This window comes from Carettochelys insculpta, chromosome 15, assembly GCF_033958435.1.
Source record: "Carettochelys insculpta isolate YL-2023 chromosome 15, ASM3395843v1, whole genome shotgun sequence".
In the NCBI taxonomy this organism is placed as follows: domain Eukaryota; kingdom Metazoa; phylum Chordata; order Testudines; family Carettochelyidae; genus Carettochelys; species Carettochelys insculpta.
The window spans coordinates 32,864,111-32,881,950 of record NC_134151.1 but is presented as its reverse complement, the minus strand read 5'-3'; the positions used below and the strand labels follow the sequence as shown (position 1 = coordinate 32,881,950).

Sequence of the window (17,840 nt, the reverse complement as noted above, 5' to 3'; positions counted from 1 at the left end):
TATGGCAGGGTGGGACAGGAGCTCTTTGTGACTAGTGGGAGGGTTGTAACTTCTCTGCCCCAGCACCAGTGGGCTGCAGAGAACCTGCCCGGTGTGTGGGAGGGCAGGGTAGCCACGCCTCAGAAGGTGCAGCCCCAGCCGGGATGATGCTGGAGCTCAGCAGGGACCCTTCACAGTGCCGGGTTTAAGCCAGGTCAGTGACACACACTTTCCCATGTGTGGGGCTGTGACAGGATCTCAGGTTCTTGTCTTGCAGTGCTTTGCCTTGCCCTGCAATGGCCATGGCACAAGTGTGGGCCCTTGGGAAGGAGGTGTTCCAGGGCTGGATCCTGTCTCTTTTCTGCTGCCCTGGAGTCCCTCTGGCACTGGCTGAGATGTTTCTAAAGCTCCCATTCAGCTGGGAGCGGAAAGCAGAAAGCTCTTGCAATGTATCTCCCCCTGCAGTGTGTTTTGACTGCATACAATGATCCTTGCTCGGATCCTCCACCTGACTGAGTGGGGACACATGTTCCTAATGCATGTAGCCTAGGAACTGCCTCCCTATTTCAGCATGCTGCGTGGGCTCAGAGGGCCCCAAGGGCTCCCGCCCAGCACAGAGGAGCTGTTGATCTTGGGTCTCTGGCTCACACTCAGAGCTGGAGTCAGCCCCATCTGCAGAGAAGTCAAGGACTGACCCAGTTACTGTCTTAGCTGCTTCCTGCTCCTCCCTGTCAGGGAGCACGGCTAGGAGGGAGGAGGGCAGGTACTGCACTCTGATCACTTTCTAGGTCCAGATCTGGGCTAGCAAGTGGGCCACAGGAGTGGTCCCCCTTCATCTCAGGGGGCTGCAGGATTGGTCACCACCAAGAGAGTCTCCCAGGCCAGGGAGTGTTCTAACAGCACTGGCGTACCTGGAGTTAGCAGGTTGTGCCGACTGACCCATAGCAGTGCTTTGAACAGATGCAGAGGGAGCACAGGGCTCTCACAGTCTGTGTGCACAGCACAGCAGGTGCCCTTGCTTTGTATGCGTGTCACATTTGCAATACCAGTAGGGAGAAAAATACATGGATGAAAACCAGTTTGCAGGGCTGCAGGCTGCCCACCCCTAAGCTGAGCTCTTCAAAAGTCCTGGTTTTATTATCCCACCTGTTATCCCCATGTTACAGCTGGGGACAGAGCAGCACAGAGGCTAAGGATGGTGACAAGGACTCTGGGCTGGGAGTCTGGGGTGCTGTGCTCTTGAAAACCTGGTCTTGCAATGGGAGCTCCTAGGGGCAGAACAGTAGAAGTTCTGGCCCTTCTCAACCTGCCTGAAGGACGTCCCCTTACTGCCCAACCAGAGCAAACCCTGCAAGGAGGCACTGAATGAACTCCACAACAGAAAGAAATTAATCCTTGTTTTTAAAAACATCCTCCTGGTGTCATTAACAGAGACACCAAGATGCTCACCAGAGCCTTTCTCTTACCTCTGACTGTGTGTAGAAGGTGCTGAGAGCTGACGGAGATGGGCAGAATGAATCCCCAAGATGGAATAGGGGAGCCGAGCTCTTTGGAAAATCTGGCCCTCTGCAACGTTGTCAAGGACGTGCCAGGAGTCCATGGCAGAATTGGGACCTGAACGCCACAGCCTGGTTCCCCCTGTGATTGTCCTACCAGCAAAACCCACCACCACTCTGCAGAGACAGCGAGGCCAGGGCTCTCCAGAGCTGTCAGTCCAGCCATTGTCACCAGCACTAAGCCTGTTTGAAAAGGAAGCAGCTGCCTGAGAGAAGTCTCCCTGCCTTGTGAGCCAGGGGACAGGAAGGGATGGGCAGATGCCAAGTTCAGCTTGGGTGCTGCTGTTATGGGCTCCAAGCTGGACCCTCAGGACCACAGCAGCACTCGCATAGTTACACTGGGGACCCAGCCCAGGAGAGCTGGCTGGGCCTGCACCAAGGCTGCCTCTGCTGTCTCTGACCCAGAGGGTTGCTGGAGTCTGGCCAGGTGCTGTCACACCTCCAGCAGTCACCAATGCCTGGGACCAGTTCGGCTGCAGGACGCCCTGTGGTGCTTGCTGTCTCTCTCCCAGACTGGGAGTCTGATCATTTCTGTCCAGCCTGCTAGGTCAGGAAGGAAGCGGGGGCGGTACAGGGAGACAAGGCCTCAGCCATCAGTCATTTCTCTGGCCTGCTCTCCTAGGGGGTATTTGTCATCTCCCCGAGGGACAGTCTTTACCTAGGCCACAACAGGGCTGGCTGCAATGGGCGCCTGGTCTGCAGAAGGACTGCAGGCAGGGATGCTCCTGGGTGAGCTGTGAACCAGGCAGTAACTGAGAGCAGCAAAGTTCAGGCCGGATGTATTTCTTCCTTGTGGCTATTTTGGGCTTTCCCGGGGAAATTAGAGTTAGTGGCTGCTGGGCAGGACATACAGGTGTCCCTGTGGAGGCTGGTGTGCACATGGGAAAGCAAGCTCCAGCGTAGGTGTGTGAGGACCCCTCTGCACTGCACGAATCCATGCGTGTACGGGGGAGGTACGTGCACATGCAGGCATATGCCTGTACTGATGTGGAGGTGAGCAGACAAGTGCGCGCGCACACACAGAGCTATGTAGGCAGACTGTCCGCATGTCCCCCTGAGTAGGGCCCTACCAAATCCACTCTCCTTTATGGCCAATTTCACAGCCATAGGGTTTGGAAATTGGTAAGTTTCACATTTTCAACTGTTTGAACCTGAAATTTCACAGCATGGTGACTGTGGGGTTCCAATCCAAAGGAGAGAGGGGACAGGGGTGTAAACCTCACTCCTGGGCTGCCTTCAGGGCTGGACTCTGAAGGCAGCAACCCCAGTTTCCTGCTATCCCAGGAGGTTCCAAGAGGTGGAAGTGGGTCTGATTTCCTCTTGCTGCTGGGAGAGCCCCAGCCAGGGGCTCCTCACTGCTTGTTCTGGCTGGCTTGGGAGAGACAATACTTGCTCTCTGCACCCCCTGCCCTGCACTCAGCAGCAGGAACCTCAGCCAGCTGCCCAGTCCTGGACAGCGTCCTGCAGCTGGGGGAGGCACCCAGAGGTGGGTCTGGTCTCTCCCTTCCCTCACCAGAGCAGACTGCAGGGGAGGGACATGTCCTGTCCAATGGCCCCTCAAGTTTTTCCATCGATGTGTGGAATAAATTTTACTAGGCGCACCACAGCATGTGTGGATGTGCACCACCAAAAGAAACACACACTGCTGACTGTGGGCACTCTGCTTATCAGCTGGGTGGCACCTGAATCTCTCATTGGGTGGCTGCCCGAGTGCTCAGCCTCCAGGGAGCACTGGTTCTGTCATTCCTTTGCCCAGCTGGAGCTAGGAAGCCTCTTTGATAGGGCAACCCTAGGAACAAGGAGATGTCAGATTTCGCAAGGAAGGGCTTATTTCACTAGGATGCATTTTTCACATCCGTGAAATCAGTAGGGCCCTACCCATGAGTGTGCATGCAAGCACATGCCCACTTCCGTGCACTGCACACCCACATGCAGGTGCGGTCACACACAGCTCGCTGGTGACAATAATATGACAGGGCCATGGGCCAGCCTGAACAAGATGGATCCCGCCAGCTCTGAACTTTAGTCTGGATTGGGCCCTCACATCCGAACAGTGGGTTTGCCCCTCTATAGCCAATGAGCCCTGGGCAGAAGCTGAAAGTCATATGGGCAGAAATCCAGACACTGCTCTGGATCTGGCCGTAACTGCTCAGACCATCCAGCTCTGTCTTCCCTTTGGGAAGCTTTGTCCAGATCCATTTTCTTTCCCAGCAGCTGTGACCCAACTGGCATGGTTCTGCTACCCTGGGCCTAGTGCCTGGGTGTGTTGAGAGCTCAAGAGAACAGAAGTAGTGATAGAACCCACCAGGCAGCCATGAGCCCTGCAAGGACTATGGGACCCAGAGAGACTGATTTCCCCATCCCTCTGGGATCCCATTGAAATGCTCTGCTTGCGCAGGGCAGACCCAGACACACCTGGGGCAGCTTCTCACCAGTGTGCCCTCTAAGCTGGGGCAGCTGTCCAGGAGAGATTCAGAGGCTGCCCAGCTGATTGACAGAGCGCCCACATGTGGTAGCCTGTGTTTCTATGGTGGTACACATCTGCACATGCCTCGGTGCAGGTAACAAAATTTATTCTGCCCATGGATGGCAAAAATTAGTGGGAACCCTGCCTCTCTCCTCCCTGCAGTGCACCCCAGGGACAAAACAAAGTCTCTGCTCTTTGACGAAGCTGGTCTGTTTAATGAGTAAATAAACCACATGAGGGTGAGGAGTGGGGAATGGAAGCAGGCGTGGTCCCTGCGTCACAAATCCATCTCTGGTTCTTCTATTATTTCTAGCACCTCAGGATGCACTGACTGACCGGAGCACAGGCTGGCTAGCCAGAGCGGGCCCCTCTCCTGGCCAGGGAGGCTGGGAGTACCCGGACCCGGGTAGACACAGCCGTGGTGCCCTGCAGGTTGGTGGCACTGCAGGTGTAAAGCCCCTCATCTATGGCACGCGCTTCATCCACGTAGAAGACGCTCTCGGATTCCTGCTGCACCTGCCCACCCCGGCGCGCCAGGTCGGCGCATTCGCGGACATAGGGCGGCCGGCCAATCTGAAAAGCACATGAGGGACGGGGGTTGGAGAATGCCTCTCCTTCCCCAGGCAGCTCCCAGCACCTGCAGGCGGGCCAGGGACTGGGAAGTGTAGGGCTGGAGGCAGGAAAAGGGCTCATGTGACGCTCATCAGCCCCTCCCATGTAGCCCTGGAATCTGCTGTAGCAAGAGGGGGTCTATTCCCCAGCTCCGGGCCAGCCCCTCTTCTATTCACAGACCAGTACGGGGTCTTTGGGCCTCCCTCCGCAGTGTCACCAGAGGTGGGCAGAGGGGACCTCAACTTCACACCTGGTCCACAGGGTGGTCCAGCCAACTGTGCCATCCCCGCCCCATATGACCCAGCCCCAGGCTGTCGTGCGCTGGACTCATCCCATTTCTGGCTCAACAATAGGCTGGGCTGCACGGGCTCCTGCTACGCCAGCTGGCTGCCCAGCATGAAGCAGGCCACGCCCTCTCCTGGGAGCTGGCACGGGCCAGAGGTGTGAAGAAAAGATGGTCATGGTGAGGACAAGGGCCAGGCAGGGACGTGCAGCCCCCCCGCTGCTCCAAAGCTGCTTTTGGGTCGCGACCGGTGCCCTTGTACATGTCACGAACAGGAACACGTCCAATGAATTTGCCCCATCTCTCGCATCCCTCCCCCTCTCCTGTTGGTTTGTTTCAATGGAACCATCCATGCTCCCAGCTGCCCCAGCCCATTTCAGGTCTAGCTTGTTGTCCTTCCTGGGCTGAGTTAACAGAGCTACTGGCAAGATCCCGGCAGCCCTTTGTGCTGTCTTCTATGGGGCAAAATGCCACCGGTCCGCGGCAGAGAAGCCCTTGACAGGCCAGTTCAGTGCAGCACAAGCCCCGTTCTCTCCGGAGGCCCTTACAGCTTGGGAGGCACCAGGCTTGAGAAGAAGGAGAACTGGGTTCTGGTGCTGGTTCTGAGCTGCTGTGTGACCTGGAGCAACTTCTCCCTGGCTCTGGCCTTTATGTCTCCCTTGCTCTTTCTTTGTCCAAACCGCCTGGGGCAGGGGCTCTCTTACTCCTTGTAGGTACAGTGCCTGGCGCAAAGGGGCCCTGATCTTGGCTGGAGACTTTCGACCCTGCTGTAAAACGAAGACACCAGGCTAACAACGCCCCCTCACACTGACCCACACCTCTCTTCCCTACCTTTTGCCCAGGGTACTCCCAGGTGAAATCGACGGCGACTTCGGGTTCCCCAAACACTGTGCAGGTCACGTTGAAGTTCTCTCCAGCCCCCACGGTGGTGGCTGAGGCCCTGACGGTAGGTTTGGGAGCTGAGGGTGGGTCTGCGAGGGCGAGAGGGAAGGGGTGAGAAGCAGGAATCTGCAGGGCTGCACGCTACCAGGGGTTACCCACCATCCCTCTAAACAGCGGAGACGTTCTAGTCAATCAATGGCAGTTCATGGGGCCATACCGCTGAGGGGCCATACCGCTGAGATTCTATCCACCTACCATGCCCCTGCCAACGCTTCTGGGCTGCAGGGCTGGGCTCAGCCAGGGACAGGCCTGCTGCCGGGTACCTCGAGCTAAGGGGGTTGCTAGGGCTGTTTACCATCTATGTAGCGTAGTACGTCTGCTTGTGCTGGATGGTGTGTGTTCCTCTGGCTGGCTGAGGAATGCGTGTGTGGCCCGCAGGGCTGACAGGCTGGTGCAGGTGGCAAGCGTAGGGGGACCATCCGTCCCACTTTCAGCAGGACAGCCCCGTATTTGGGATGCCAGCAGCTAATTGTCCCATATTTTCAGGCAGCTGCCGCCCGCTTTCCCCTGACTGGGGGAGCCATGAGCTGGACCCAGCCACGGCTTCCCCACCCCCCAGCCTCCCTCAGCTCCCTCACAGCATCACAGCTGCCCCCCAGCTTTCCCCAGCTGCGGGAGCTGGGAGCCGGACCCATGCCATGGCTGCAACCCCAGCTTCCCTCGGCTGGGGGAGCCAGAGCCGCAGGACGGTGGCCCCCGCCCCAGCTGGTGGAAGCCAGGAGCTTCACTGGGAGGGTGACAGACCCCAGAGGGCAGCCATCTCCTGCCTCCCAGCTAATGTGACCATCCGTCCCATTTTGGCCGGGACAGCATCATTCCCCTTGTCCCATATTTGGCTGGGGGAGATACGGCCACCCTAGAACAGGGAATCCCCATGTTACCATGCCCTGGTAGCTCAGCTGGCAGGAGGACTGCTCGGCACGGCAGCAGTTCCCGTACAGGCTAGTGACAGCCAGAAGAGCAGGACAATACACACTCTCCAGAGCCAACTCCTCCCGCTCTGTCTTAGGAAGACTGGTGGGACTGTGTACCACTATTGCTGGCCCCGCTGCTAGTGTAGCCGAGCGATTCTGGCTCGCTAGCACAGATCCGGAGCTGCGCTAGCTGAGTTCAAGGTAAGGACAGCAGGAAGCAGGCAGGGGGAGGTCTCCAAACCAACGGGGAGGCTGGGACGGCGAAAGCAGCTCTGGCCGCCGGCTCTCGCGCCCCTGCCAGGCGGCGCTCACTCACAGTTGATGTAGATCAGCATGTACTTGGTGGATATCTGCCGCACACCACCCAGGCTGGCCATGCAGAAGAGTGACCCTGCGCAGGAGGGCTGTGGGCGGTGGATCACGAACCCCCTCTTCACGTCGTATGAGATGTCGACCCCGTCCACGGCCACCTCCTCGGGGGGGAATTCACGGTGCAGCGTCACCTGGGCCCCAGGGCTGGTCACCTGGCACGGCAGCAGCGTGGGGTGGTTCGTGCGCAGCTGGACCACTTCATAGTAATCCTCTGTGGGCACAAACAGCTCCTGGGGGTCTGGGGAGGGAGGAGCACAGTGGGGTTATGCCCTGGAGGGAGGCAGGGAGACACTTTCTGGCTCTCCCACACCCCCATCACCTGTGTAACGTCCTACCCTGGGGCAGGCCACACTTAGGGCTGCCCTGCCCACCAGCCTATGAGAGCTGATGCTGATGCTGTCCAGCTCGAGGCCCCTGCCCCTTCCAAGCCGCTCTCCACCTGACCTGTGAAGAAGACGAAAGCCTGGCCCGTCCTGTCCTCTCTGTCCCAGCACGCGCTGTCCCGGCACTGGAAGGCCCAGCAGCTGTACTCGCCCGTGTCTGCAGCTGTGGCGTTCAGCACCAGCAGCTGGCTGTACCTCTCAAAGTGCTTGATTCTGAAGGAGAGGGGAGAGGGCCCCGCTCAGCCTCTGGGAGAGAGTCACCCGGGGCTCTGAATCGACCGCAGCAACAGGCTGACAGCCGCACAGGCTCTCTCCAAGGTCCAGCTCGCCCTGGGTCCTGTCCTCCCGCCGCCGCCCACCCTAGGTGCTCCTGAGCCTGGTGGGAGCCTGGCTGCAGCTTCCACTTCCCACGGGCCAGGGGCCAGTGCATGCTACACAGCTCATAGGAGCACACACAAGGAGGGGCTGTGCCATGAGCCACTGGCCATCTCTCAGCGCTGGCCACGTCTCCGGTTACTAACCATCCTCAGCGTCACCCCTCCGGGCAGGCGGGCCAGAGCGAGCGAGCCTGGCATTCAGTGCCCAGTGGGAATTGCTACCACAAGCCTGTCGCGCACTGTCGGAGTGTGAGAGGGAGGCCAGGCAGGGCAGGGGATAAACAGAGCATGTTGGCCCAGTCAGCCCCACCCCGGTTCACCTGCAGCCAAGGTCAGCCCTGGAGGGGTATAAAGGGAGGGAAGCCAAGAGGCAGGAGCTGGCTTTGAGGCAGCAGGGCCTGAGCCAGAGCTGCAACCCGGTGGGCCGCCAGAGGCCATGGCCTCAGGACCTCCCCCAGGCATGGAGAGGAGCCCCTCTCCCACCAAAGGGGGAGCTAGGTTCTTGGGGCCATGCCCCATACTTATCCCATAGACTCTTGGATGGGGCTGAAGACCCAGGCCCTGGCCAGGGGGCCTAGCCAGTAGGTCACGCTGTCCCAGGTGGGATCTGCTCACATGCACCCTCTGCCCTCAGGAGCAGGGTCCAGGCTAGCTCAGGCTTTGCAGGGAGCCACTCCCTTTCCCCAGGGGGTCACTGTGGGCGTGGCACTGAACGGGTGTTTTTCTCCTTCACACAGTGCACTGCGCACCTGTGCAACTCCTTGCCAGGGGATGCTGTAAAGGCCCAAACCACAACAGGGTTCCAAAGGGAATTAGATCAGTCCCTGGAGAATAGGTCCATCCAGGGCTCCTAGCCAAGATGGTCAGGGAAGCAACCCCATGCTCTGGGTGTCCCCAGCCTCTGTTTGCCAGAAGCTGGAGGCAGGAGATTGGTCACTTAAGAACTGCCTTGTTCTGTTAATTCCCTCTGAGGCAGGTCTGTGCATGCCCTCACCCCTGTCTGGCCTCCAGCTGCCTCTCCAGAATGAGGGTCTGCCCAGCATCCTCAAAGCCAGGCCTGCTGCAGGTCGCTTAGTGAAGCCATTTGGCATCTCAGGGGAACAGACCCCACACAGGCCCCGCTCAATGCACCCCCTCGTCCATAACAGGGCCTGGACAAACACCCCAGGCCTCGACAGCCCCCCGGAGCCCCTCACGAGTCATGGACACGCACTTGAGCCGCCCCTCATCTTCGTCCTCCAGGTAGGCAGGGAACCTCCACCGGACAGACCGCCCTCTGCAGCGCAGCTCCAAGGTGTCACCTGCTGCCAGTGTCAGGGAGTCGAGCACCTTCTGGAACTGCCCCTTGGCCACCACCTGAGTCAGGATGGACACCGGTGGGTGCACCTGGCTGGGGGACACTGGGGCTTTCACTTGGGCTTTGGCCTTCAGGGCCTTGGCTGCTGCCGGTTGGCGCTGGTGCCCTGTTGCTTTAGGAGGTCTGAGCTCGTTCAGCTTGGGCTCTGTGGCAACCTTCTTCTTGGCAGCTTTGTGGGGCTTTTCCCTCTCCTGACATTCACCTGAGGACAGAGGAGACGTGGTTGAGAGCAGCGCTGCAGCGGCCACAGGCAAAGGGCCTTACACGAGCTTCCATACAGTTAGATCAGAGCCCCAGTGTACAGGCCTATTCCCCCTCCTAACCCACAGCACAGGCTTCCCGGGCACACCAAGGGATCAGCTAGGAGATGCCCCATGTCTATGTGGGCAGCTAACTTGAGCCTCAAAATGCGGGTCGGGGACCAATTTGCTGCAACAGATCACCTGGGGTGGGGCCCAGCAGCTCAGCAGATTTTCACCAATGTTATTCCAGTGACGCTGATGAAGCTACCCGGGGTCTCTCTAGTGTTTTGCCATCCATGAGTGGAAGACATTTTGCTATATGCACCAAGGCACTGAAGATGTGCACCACACAGGCTGCTGGCTGTGGGCACTCTGCTAATCAGCTGGGCCGCACCTGACTCTCTCCTGGGCAGCTGCCCAGTCGCTCAGCTTACAGAGAATGCGGGACACTACCCCAGCTGAGCCTCTGGTCCTAGGTCCTTGGATCCCAGAATTCACATCTACAAAAAAGCTGTCTGCATTTCAAAATGGGCGTGTGCCTGACCCTACAGCCTCCCTCAGTTGTGTGTGAAAACTGAGAGGCCTGTTCTGGGAGCCTGGGCCTTCACCTCGTATCCCTAAGCAGCAGGAATCTGCAATTCTTGCAGGGTACAGTTATTTACCAAGGAACTTCTTAGCTGCTTACTGTGCAAAGAATGTGACTGGCAAGAGCTCTGTGCTGCATACAGCTGTGTCTACACATGCATTTGCTCGACAAAACTTTTGTCATTCACAGGTGCTTAACCTCCCCCTGCCCCCCCAGCCACCCCTGTGAATGGCAGAAGTTTTGCTGTGGCTAAATGTTGCCAAATGCTGACAAAGTGAAAGCCACTTCCTGGGGTTGGCAGTCTTTTGCCAGCAAAAGTGCCAACAAACAGCGTTCACAGGCACGGACCTTAGCAACAGGGCTGTGTCGACACAACCTTGTGGCTAACAGCTTCACAGCGTAGATAGACCCTGAGACAAGGCAAAACAAAGCAGCAGAAATGTAGCACTTTAAAGACTAACAAAATGATTTATTCAGTGATGAGCTTTTGTGGGACAGACCCACTTCTTCAGATGAATTTCATTTCCAATGCAGACTGACGTTTACAAGTATAGAAGACCACAAAGAAAAAAAATTTCGATAAAAACTGATAAATCAAATAGGATTGAAGGAAGGGGTTGAGGGGTGGGGGGATGCTAATTGTCCTGTCTGAGATAATGACAAGCATCAAAGGAAGGGAGCAGTCCTTGTAATGCCTGCGGTAATGGATGTCTCTGTTCGTACCACGAGTTAATGTGTGGAATTAGAATATGTTACTCGAACTCACAAATCTCTCGCTCTAATCTGTTGCTAAATTCCCTGTGTTCCAGGACACAAATTCTCAGACAAGGCGTTACCTAGAACAGGTAGCTGTCCTCCAGCCCTAAGCTGGTGCTGGGTTCTGGCACAGGCAGGCGCTGTGACAGAGCCAGAGCTAAGTTGACAAGAGGCCTCTCTGTTCACTCTTTGTTTTGCTCCTCTCTGGTTATTGATTGTGGGGAGACTTTTGTAGCAATTGGCTTGTGCTACTTACCTGCCCACCTCACCTGCGCCCAAGCACAGGACTTCTGGGCTGCACCTAGCAAAGAGCAAGAGCGCCAACATCCTAATTTAGATGTGGATCTCTGCAGTCTGCTGAGCCATCCGATAGGCTCCCAACCCTCATCCCCAGGTCAGGGAAGGGACAGCTCCTCTGCCTGGTGCACGTCTGACTGGCAACTCATCACCATCCTTTGCTGCTGATTCAGCGCCAGCAAAACTTGGACTCATTCCCTGGATGACACTCCAGTGACAACAACAGAGGCTGCGGCCCATTGGCAAAGTGGTGTCAGTGCCAGTATGTGGCCAAAGCTGCAGAAGCAAGTCCCTGGGCAGCCCAGTCCCTGAGTCCCTGCTGGTATTGCCGGTGATAAGTGACTGTCTTCATTCCCTGCCTTTCCAGCGTGCTGCCCTCCAACAAGGCATCTTTGTGCAGCCCTGGGAGGAATGCAGGGAGCACCATGCTAGCTAGGGGGAGGGAATCATATGCGCTTGGGAAAGGAGTAGGAGGAAGGGGAAAAGCCAGACTTACCCCAGAGGAGGAGGAGAAGGCTGCAGCCCAGGACAGCCAGTGCCCTGGAGCTCATGCTGGGGCGAAGCGGGCACAGAGCATGGAGCTGTGCTGCTGACGGGCTGGAGTGTGAGAGGCTAATGGCTCCAGGAGCAGGCAAGTTTCCAACTGCAGCACTTTTACACTCTCCCAAGGAGGAGGGGGCCAGCGAGGGGCCAGGGAGGCCAGAGGACCCGGAGATGGAGGGGAGAGATTTCAAAGCAAATCAAAGGCTTGACTCTTCGCCTGGTTAAACAAAATTCCTTTCACCCCCGCGTGCCATGAAGGCTTTCAGGTTCCTTCGGAGGAGGTGAAAGGAGCTATTCAGAGCCGGGCTCCAGCAGTCACACACCAGGCTCCGAAAGCAAACAGATTGCACTTATCCCATTTCCGGGCTGTGCCCGGTCCAGTTAGGCAATGGAGAGCACAGGGCAGGTGGGGTGGTTAGAGGCAAAGTGCCTTGGAGAAGGGGCCGGCTGGGCCCCAGTGATTTCCATATCTCAGAGCTGGAAGGGACCTGAGGGTCATCGAGGCCAGTTGCCTGCCCTCACGTCAGGGCCAAGCACTGTCTGTGACTCTTTAAAAAACTCTCTTTCCCCCCAAGCTCTAAATAGCCCCTTTGAGGACTGAACTAGTTCACAGCCCTGGCTGGGCAAGGCTGATGCAAAGCACTGAGCTCTCCCTCACACCCTTCCAGTGCAAGGGGCCAAACCTGAGGCTCCTGCCATGATGACTGTGAGAGCAGTGTGGGTGGGGGAGCTGCTAGTTGGAAGCCTGTGGTTTCCTTCCCCTCCCAGCTAGCACCTGTGACACCCAGCACGGGAGGTCAAATGCTGCAGTGCAGTGAAATGCAGGCCAGCAGCCGGCAGTAACGGAACACTGTGCTCCTCCGACCGGAAAGCCCCATCCCTGCAGCACAGCTGGGGAAGCTGAGACACTAAGACGTGAATGGACTAGCTCAAGGAAACTTAGTGAGTCGATGGGGGCTAGGCCCGGGGGTGCAGAGCCTGGCACCTCTGGACGTGGCAGGGCAGAGCTCAGCACCTCCGGGCCTGGTGGTTCAGACCCTACAGAGTGGCACATGAGGAGCAGCTGAGGGGGCCCTAGGCTAGCGACAGGGCCCGGGGCCAGCAACAGGAGTCAGCCCCCCTGGGCTTACCATCAGTGGTAGGGGAAAGCAGAGAAACTGGGTGTCGCCCCCCCAGCTCCCAGCCACCTCGTGCAGGGAGGGAGCAGGACCACCCCCTGTACCTGCTGGCAGAAACGGGAGCAAGGCGGCCAGGAGCTGGGGGAGCAGTAAGCGAGGGCCACATGGCTCCACCTGCCCCTGGCACTGCGAGCCATGGAGGGGTGGGCTAAACCTTGGTGCTGGCACCAGGTCCCTGTTAATCGCCTGGGCCACAACACTTGGCGGAGGAGAGTTGGGGAAAGAGGTGGGGTGGGGGCAGCACAGGGCTTGGGGGAGGCAGAGCAGGAGCAGAGCCTGGGGTGGAGGGAGCTTTGTCCCGGCTCTTCCTCAAGCTAGGGGTGGCGTGGGGAGGCATCATATATGGGGGGTGTCATGTAGCTGGTGAATTTTTCACACCCCTGAAAGACACAGCTACGCCGATGTGAGTTCCCACAAGAAACCAGCCCCTAGCCACAGGGTAGCTGGAGGTGACAGTATTGGCTGGGGGCTCTGAAGCAGGGGTGTGTATCTCGGGGGTATTCAGGCAACCTCCAGTGCTGCATCAGTTCCTCTAGAGGTTGGCCTAGGTTTACAACATGCTACACAAAAAGCACAAGCAAAGTCAGCACACGCTAAGATTTCATATAGTGATTAGTTTATACTGCTTTCGATATTATACACGGACATGTAAGTACCCTAGTGATATTCCAGTTGATTTATTTTCTGATTATGCGGTGAGCATGTGGCAGTCAGCAGTTTTTCAGTGCTACTGTGGTGTGACACTGGTATTTTTATGTCTGATTTTGTATGCAGGTCATTTTTAAGTGAAACCTGGGGGCATGCAAGACAAATCAGACTCTTGAAAGAAGTGCAGTAGTCTGAAAAGCCTGCGAGCCATGGGCCTGGGCTGAGCATTGTGCTGTGTGACTGGTATTTCAACAGACAGAAGAGACAAGCTGCCAGAAAGAAGGGAGCATTCAGGCACCAACACAAAGTTTATAGGTTTGTTGAGTGTGCAGCAGGGAAAGGCCTCGGCCCACTTACACCCTCATCACCAACCACACAGTCAGCCTGTAACAAGGCAGGGTCAGTTTTGCTTAGAGCCTCACGTCGGAATCACCAAATTGGATCTGACCCCAGACCATCTGGCCAAGTGTCCTGTGTCTGATAGTAGCTAGGGCCAGAGGCATCAAAGGAAGGTAGAAGAACCCTCCTAATCCCTAGCAATTAGAACATGGCTCTAGCCCTGAAGAATGAGGCTTGATGTCTCATCCAAACTTGATGCTAGCATTAAGGTTGAACCTCTCTAGCCCGGCACCCTCAGGACCTGACCGGTGCTGAAATAGAGAATTTGCCAAAGCACAGGAGGTCAGTATTGTCTAGCAGCATTACCAACACCTGCACTGCTTACTGGGCTCTTCGGGGCTAAAATTAGAGCTAAATAACAGCATAGAATAGTGAGAGCCAGGACTGGTGTCTGTAAACAAACTTTATGGGACCACGGGAAACTTGGCCACACTCCTGATAAGTGGACATCCAGCTAACTAAAATCATGTAAGGCCAGAAAGTGCTGGACTAGAAAGGTTCAACCTGTAGTTAATGCTTTCCATTCTGAGAACTATTTATTTGTACCCCTTGCTTCCTGTCTTTTACCAGTTATCAATCTACAAGAGGACCTTCCCTTTTATCCCATGACAGCATACTTTGTTTAAGAGTCTTTGGTGAGGGACCTTGTCAAAGGCTTTCTGGAAATCTAAGTAATCGATATGCACTGGATCCCCTTATCCCCATGCTTGGTGACCCCTTCAAAGAATTCTAGTAAATTGGTGAGGCACGATTTCTCTTTACAAAAACCATGTTGCGCAAACCATTTGGAAAAATCGTGTTGCCTTTTCCCCAACAAATTAGTTTCATTTGTTTGTCTGACAATTCTGTTCTTTACTATAGTTTCAACTGATTTGCTTGGAATTCAAGTTATATCTGCGGGTATTCATATCCATGCATGAGGATATTAACAGCTCATTTTTGCAGATACAGATTTAGATGCAGACACAAATTTTACATCTAGAACTCTGCAAATGTGTGGCTATCTGCTCTGTAGCTGCAGGTATTCACCTCCATGGGTATCCATGGATCATTTCTGAAGATGCACATATGGATATCAATGTTGTATCCACACAAGGCAGGAATAATTGACTCTCACAGATGCCCCTTCAGAGCTCAGAGTTAAGGCAACCAAACTTGAGGAAACCTTTGTTCCCTATAAACATCCACAAACTCCCATTGACTTCAGTGGGCTTTGGGTGAGGTTCTAAGCCATGTCAGTGAAAACCTGTGTGCTACACAGGCAGGGCTGGGCCAGGGGGACCTGGACTGGGGCATGTGGAGGGTTGAGGGCTCTGGTGATGCTCTCAAAAGGGGGGATGCTCATTTGAGGGAGGCTGCCGCCCACACAGAGATCCATAGAACATGCTGCAGACCTGCACTGCTAAGCTGCCTGCTTTGCCAAAGCAGCTTTGCTGCCAATTCGCCTAAGACAACTGTTATTGATTGTGTCATACAGCCCAAAGAATTGGTTTGCAACCAACACAAAGATGCTCTAAACAGCTCCCCCCATGGCGCTGCTTCCCAGCACTTTTGGCAGGCAGCAGTGACCCCTAGAGGTCATTGCAAGAGTTGCACTGGTGGAAGAACTGTCTGCTCGTCTCTCAGGAGCGACTGTGATATGAGGGCTGGGGTGCTGGGTGTGGAGGAGGTGAACAAAGCAGGGCCTTAGGGCTCTGACAGGCATGGGAAGCACCCCGGCCCAAGGATTTCAGTGCTTTTGTCTTGTGTCTGTGCCTGAAGACAAAACCAGCTCATCCAAATGCCAAACGAAACCCAGGCCTTGTGCCCTGGGCTCAGTCTGACAGGCTGCAAAGGGGAGTGAATTCCAGAAAGGGGTGGAGACCGGACGGATGGTCCAGCGAACTCACCTAGCATCTGAGAGAGCCAGGCTTAATCCCCCAGGCTTCCCCTTGTCCTGAGGGCAGATGGCTTACAGTGCTCTCCGTGATGGAGTTGTAATTTCCAGCTCAGGTAGATGTCCTGCTCCCAGCCTGGTCAAAAGAGCCTGTGGCTGCCGTGCTGTGAACCACGGGACAGGCTGGTTGCTTGTAGGGTTTCGAATAGGCTCGTTCTCAGGGTGGCTAGCCTGCCACATTGTGGCGACCACATCGCTATTGTTAGCGTGCTAGCTGGGTCTGAGCGAGCAGTGTCTCCCCGAGCTGGAAATACCCCTCCAGCTTCAGCATAGCCATACCCATCATTTCTCTGGGTCTCAGTTCCCTGGCTGTGCAATGGAAGGAATAGCATGTCCCTCCATCACAGGGCTGTAATGATGGGATGTGAAGTGCCCAGACACAATGGGGGATGGGGGAGCAGATGAGTCCCTTAGATAGACAGTGTGACTGGCTACCTAACAAGTCAGGCGCATGCTTAGAGGCTGGTCCCACTCATACTAACCATGCGCACAGAGCAACTGGTTCTTTGGATAAACAGGTTCCAGCTCATTTGATGATGCTGCAGAGCCCAGACAAATAACAGAGAATAGTGAGGCTTAGCCCTAAGGAATAGCTCAGTGGCTTGCACATTGGCCTACTACACCCAGGGTTGTGAGCTCCATCCCTGATGTGGCCATTTGGGGCAAAAAGGGTCCTGCTAAAAGAGCAGTGGACTAAACTTGATGACCTTCTAGCTCTATGACATATGTACACCAACCCCAAGAGGTGGCTGAGCTGTCTGGGTCTGATAGACAGGAGTGAATTGAGCCAGTAAGGAAATGCCTCTTGATTTAAGTGATATTATCATGGTTGTTATGGGATCTCTTCTGAAATGATGTCAAATTAAATGATATTTATATAATAATTAAAAATTGAATTCTGCCAAGCCTAAATACAACATTGCCAAAAAATCTGCAGCTGAAATACCAGGGACCAAGCCACCGGGAGCTGCGGAGACCACAGCTGCTCTGTCGTTATGTCCTAGGCATTGCTTATTGAGAGAATAAGTTGCTGGGTTCCAGCGTGCTACTTCAGCTGTGTAGTGAGAAATCATGCTCACCCTCTGAGAGGGTGCCTGGCAAAATTGTCATGGCCAAGCTGCCTGGAGTGGAGTCCCAGCCAGAGGTGAAAAAAGTACCCAAAAGCTTACTTGAGGAAAAGTGCACCTGCTTGCACTTCTGGATACTTGAGTACAATCAAGGTGTGCTATACTTTTACTCAAGTAACCTTCGGGGGTACTCTTTCTGCCTCTGGCTAGCTGGTAAGAGGGCAAAGAATGGAGACAAATGTTGTTTTCTGTCTCATAGAAGGGAGCAGCCTGATGATGTTAACAAAGCATTTCTTATCTCCTGCAGCCATCTGCAGGGAGCAACTGCTCCAAATACACTCGATCATGTCAGCCATTGTGACCGTCACTGCAGCCATAGCTGATGGATTGGTTTAGCCAGATAGCCAGGCTTGGCTGGCAGCCTGGGGCATTGCTGGAATGACTAGTGGGGAGTAACCAAACTCGAGGAAACTTGTCTTCTCCATCAACATCCACAAACATCTTTGCTTGTCCTTCAGCTCCCCCTTCCCACACTCCCCTCCGCCAGGATGCCTACAAAAACAGCTGGTGGGAGTGCCAAGACCACCACCTGTCCGGCTGAGCCGTGTTGTCTCCCTGGGCTCCCCCACCTGTTCTTCTGGGCCTGTCTGTCTGTCTGTCTCTTGTCCCACCCGTAGCTCTTTGTGGCAGGGCCCGTTGCTTAGTTCTGTGTTTGCACAGCGCAGAGGGATTCCCGCTCCGTGCCTGGGACTGCTTGGTGCACAGGGTTGATGACAAGGCTAGCTGGGTGAGCGCTCCATGGGGAGGTAGCACTGCACCCGGCCAGCACTAGTTAGCTCCAGGGTGGGAAATGGGTGTGAGCAAAGATTCAGCTGGGTTTTCGATCCAGGAGAAAGCCTTGCCTGCCCACACCCAGGGCAGCTCCCCTCTGTCCTGCTGTCGTCTC

The 17,840-nt window shown here is 55.7% G+C and overlaps 1 protein-coding gene across 1 annotated transcript; it reads right to left on the bottom strand.

The window, feature by feature from the left end:
- Positions 1 to 4,247: 4,247 nt before the first annotated feature.
- Positions 4,248 to 11,743, bottom strand: LOC142021239 (platelet-derived growth factor receptor-like protein). Its single transcript, XM_075009819.1, has 6 exons — positions 11,620 to 11,743; positions 9,099 to 9,444; positions 7,570 to 7,721; positions 7,070 to 7,363; positions 5,729 to 5,868; positions 4,248 to 4,575 (listed from the first exon to the last, which is right to left on the bottom strand). The coding sequence occupies exons 1-6, from the start codon at positions 11,672 to 11,674 to the stop codon at positions 4,354 to 4,356; spliced, it is 1,209 nt and encodes a 402-aa protein (XP_074865920.1). The 5' UTR covers positions 11,675 to 11,743; the 3' UTR covers positions 4,248 to 4,353.
- Positions 11,744 to 17,840: the final 6,097 nt, after the last annotated feature.

Bases quoted from the DNA above. Each gene is read 5' to 3' on its own strand.
- LOC142021239 (XM_075009819.1), bottom strand. From the start codon at position 11,674: ATGAGCTCCAGGGCACTGGCTGTCCTGGGCTGCAGCCTTCTCCTCCTC. The intron at 9,445-11,619 runs GTAAGTCTGGCT...CTCTGTCCTCAG, and splicing joins CCTTCTCCTCCTCCTCTGGG to GTGAATGTCAGGAGAGGGAA. The intron at 4,576-5,728 runs GTAGGGAAGAGA...TGTGCTTTTCAG, and splicing joins GGGAGTACCCTGGGCAAAAG to ATTGGCCGGCCGCCCTATGT.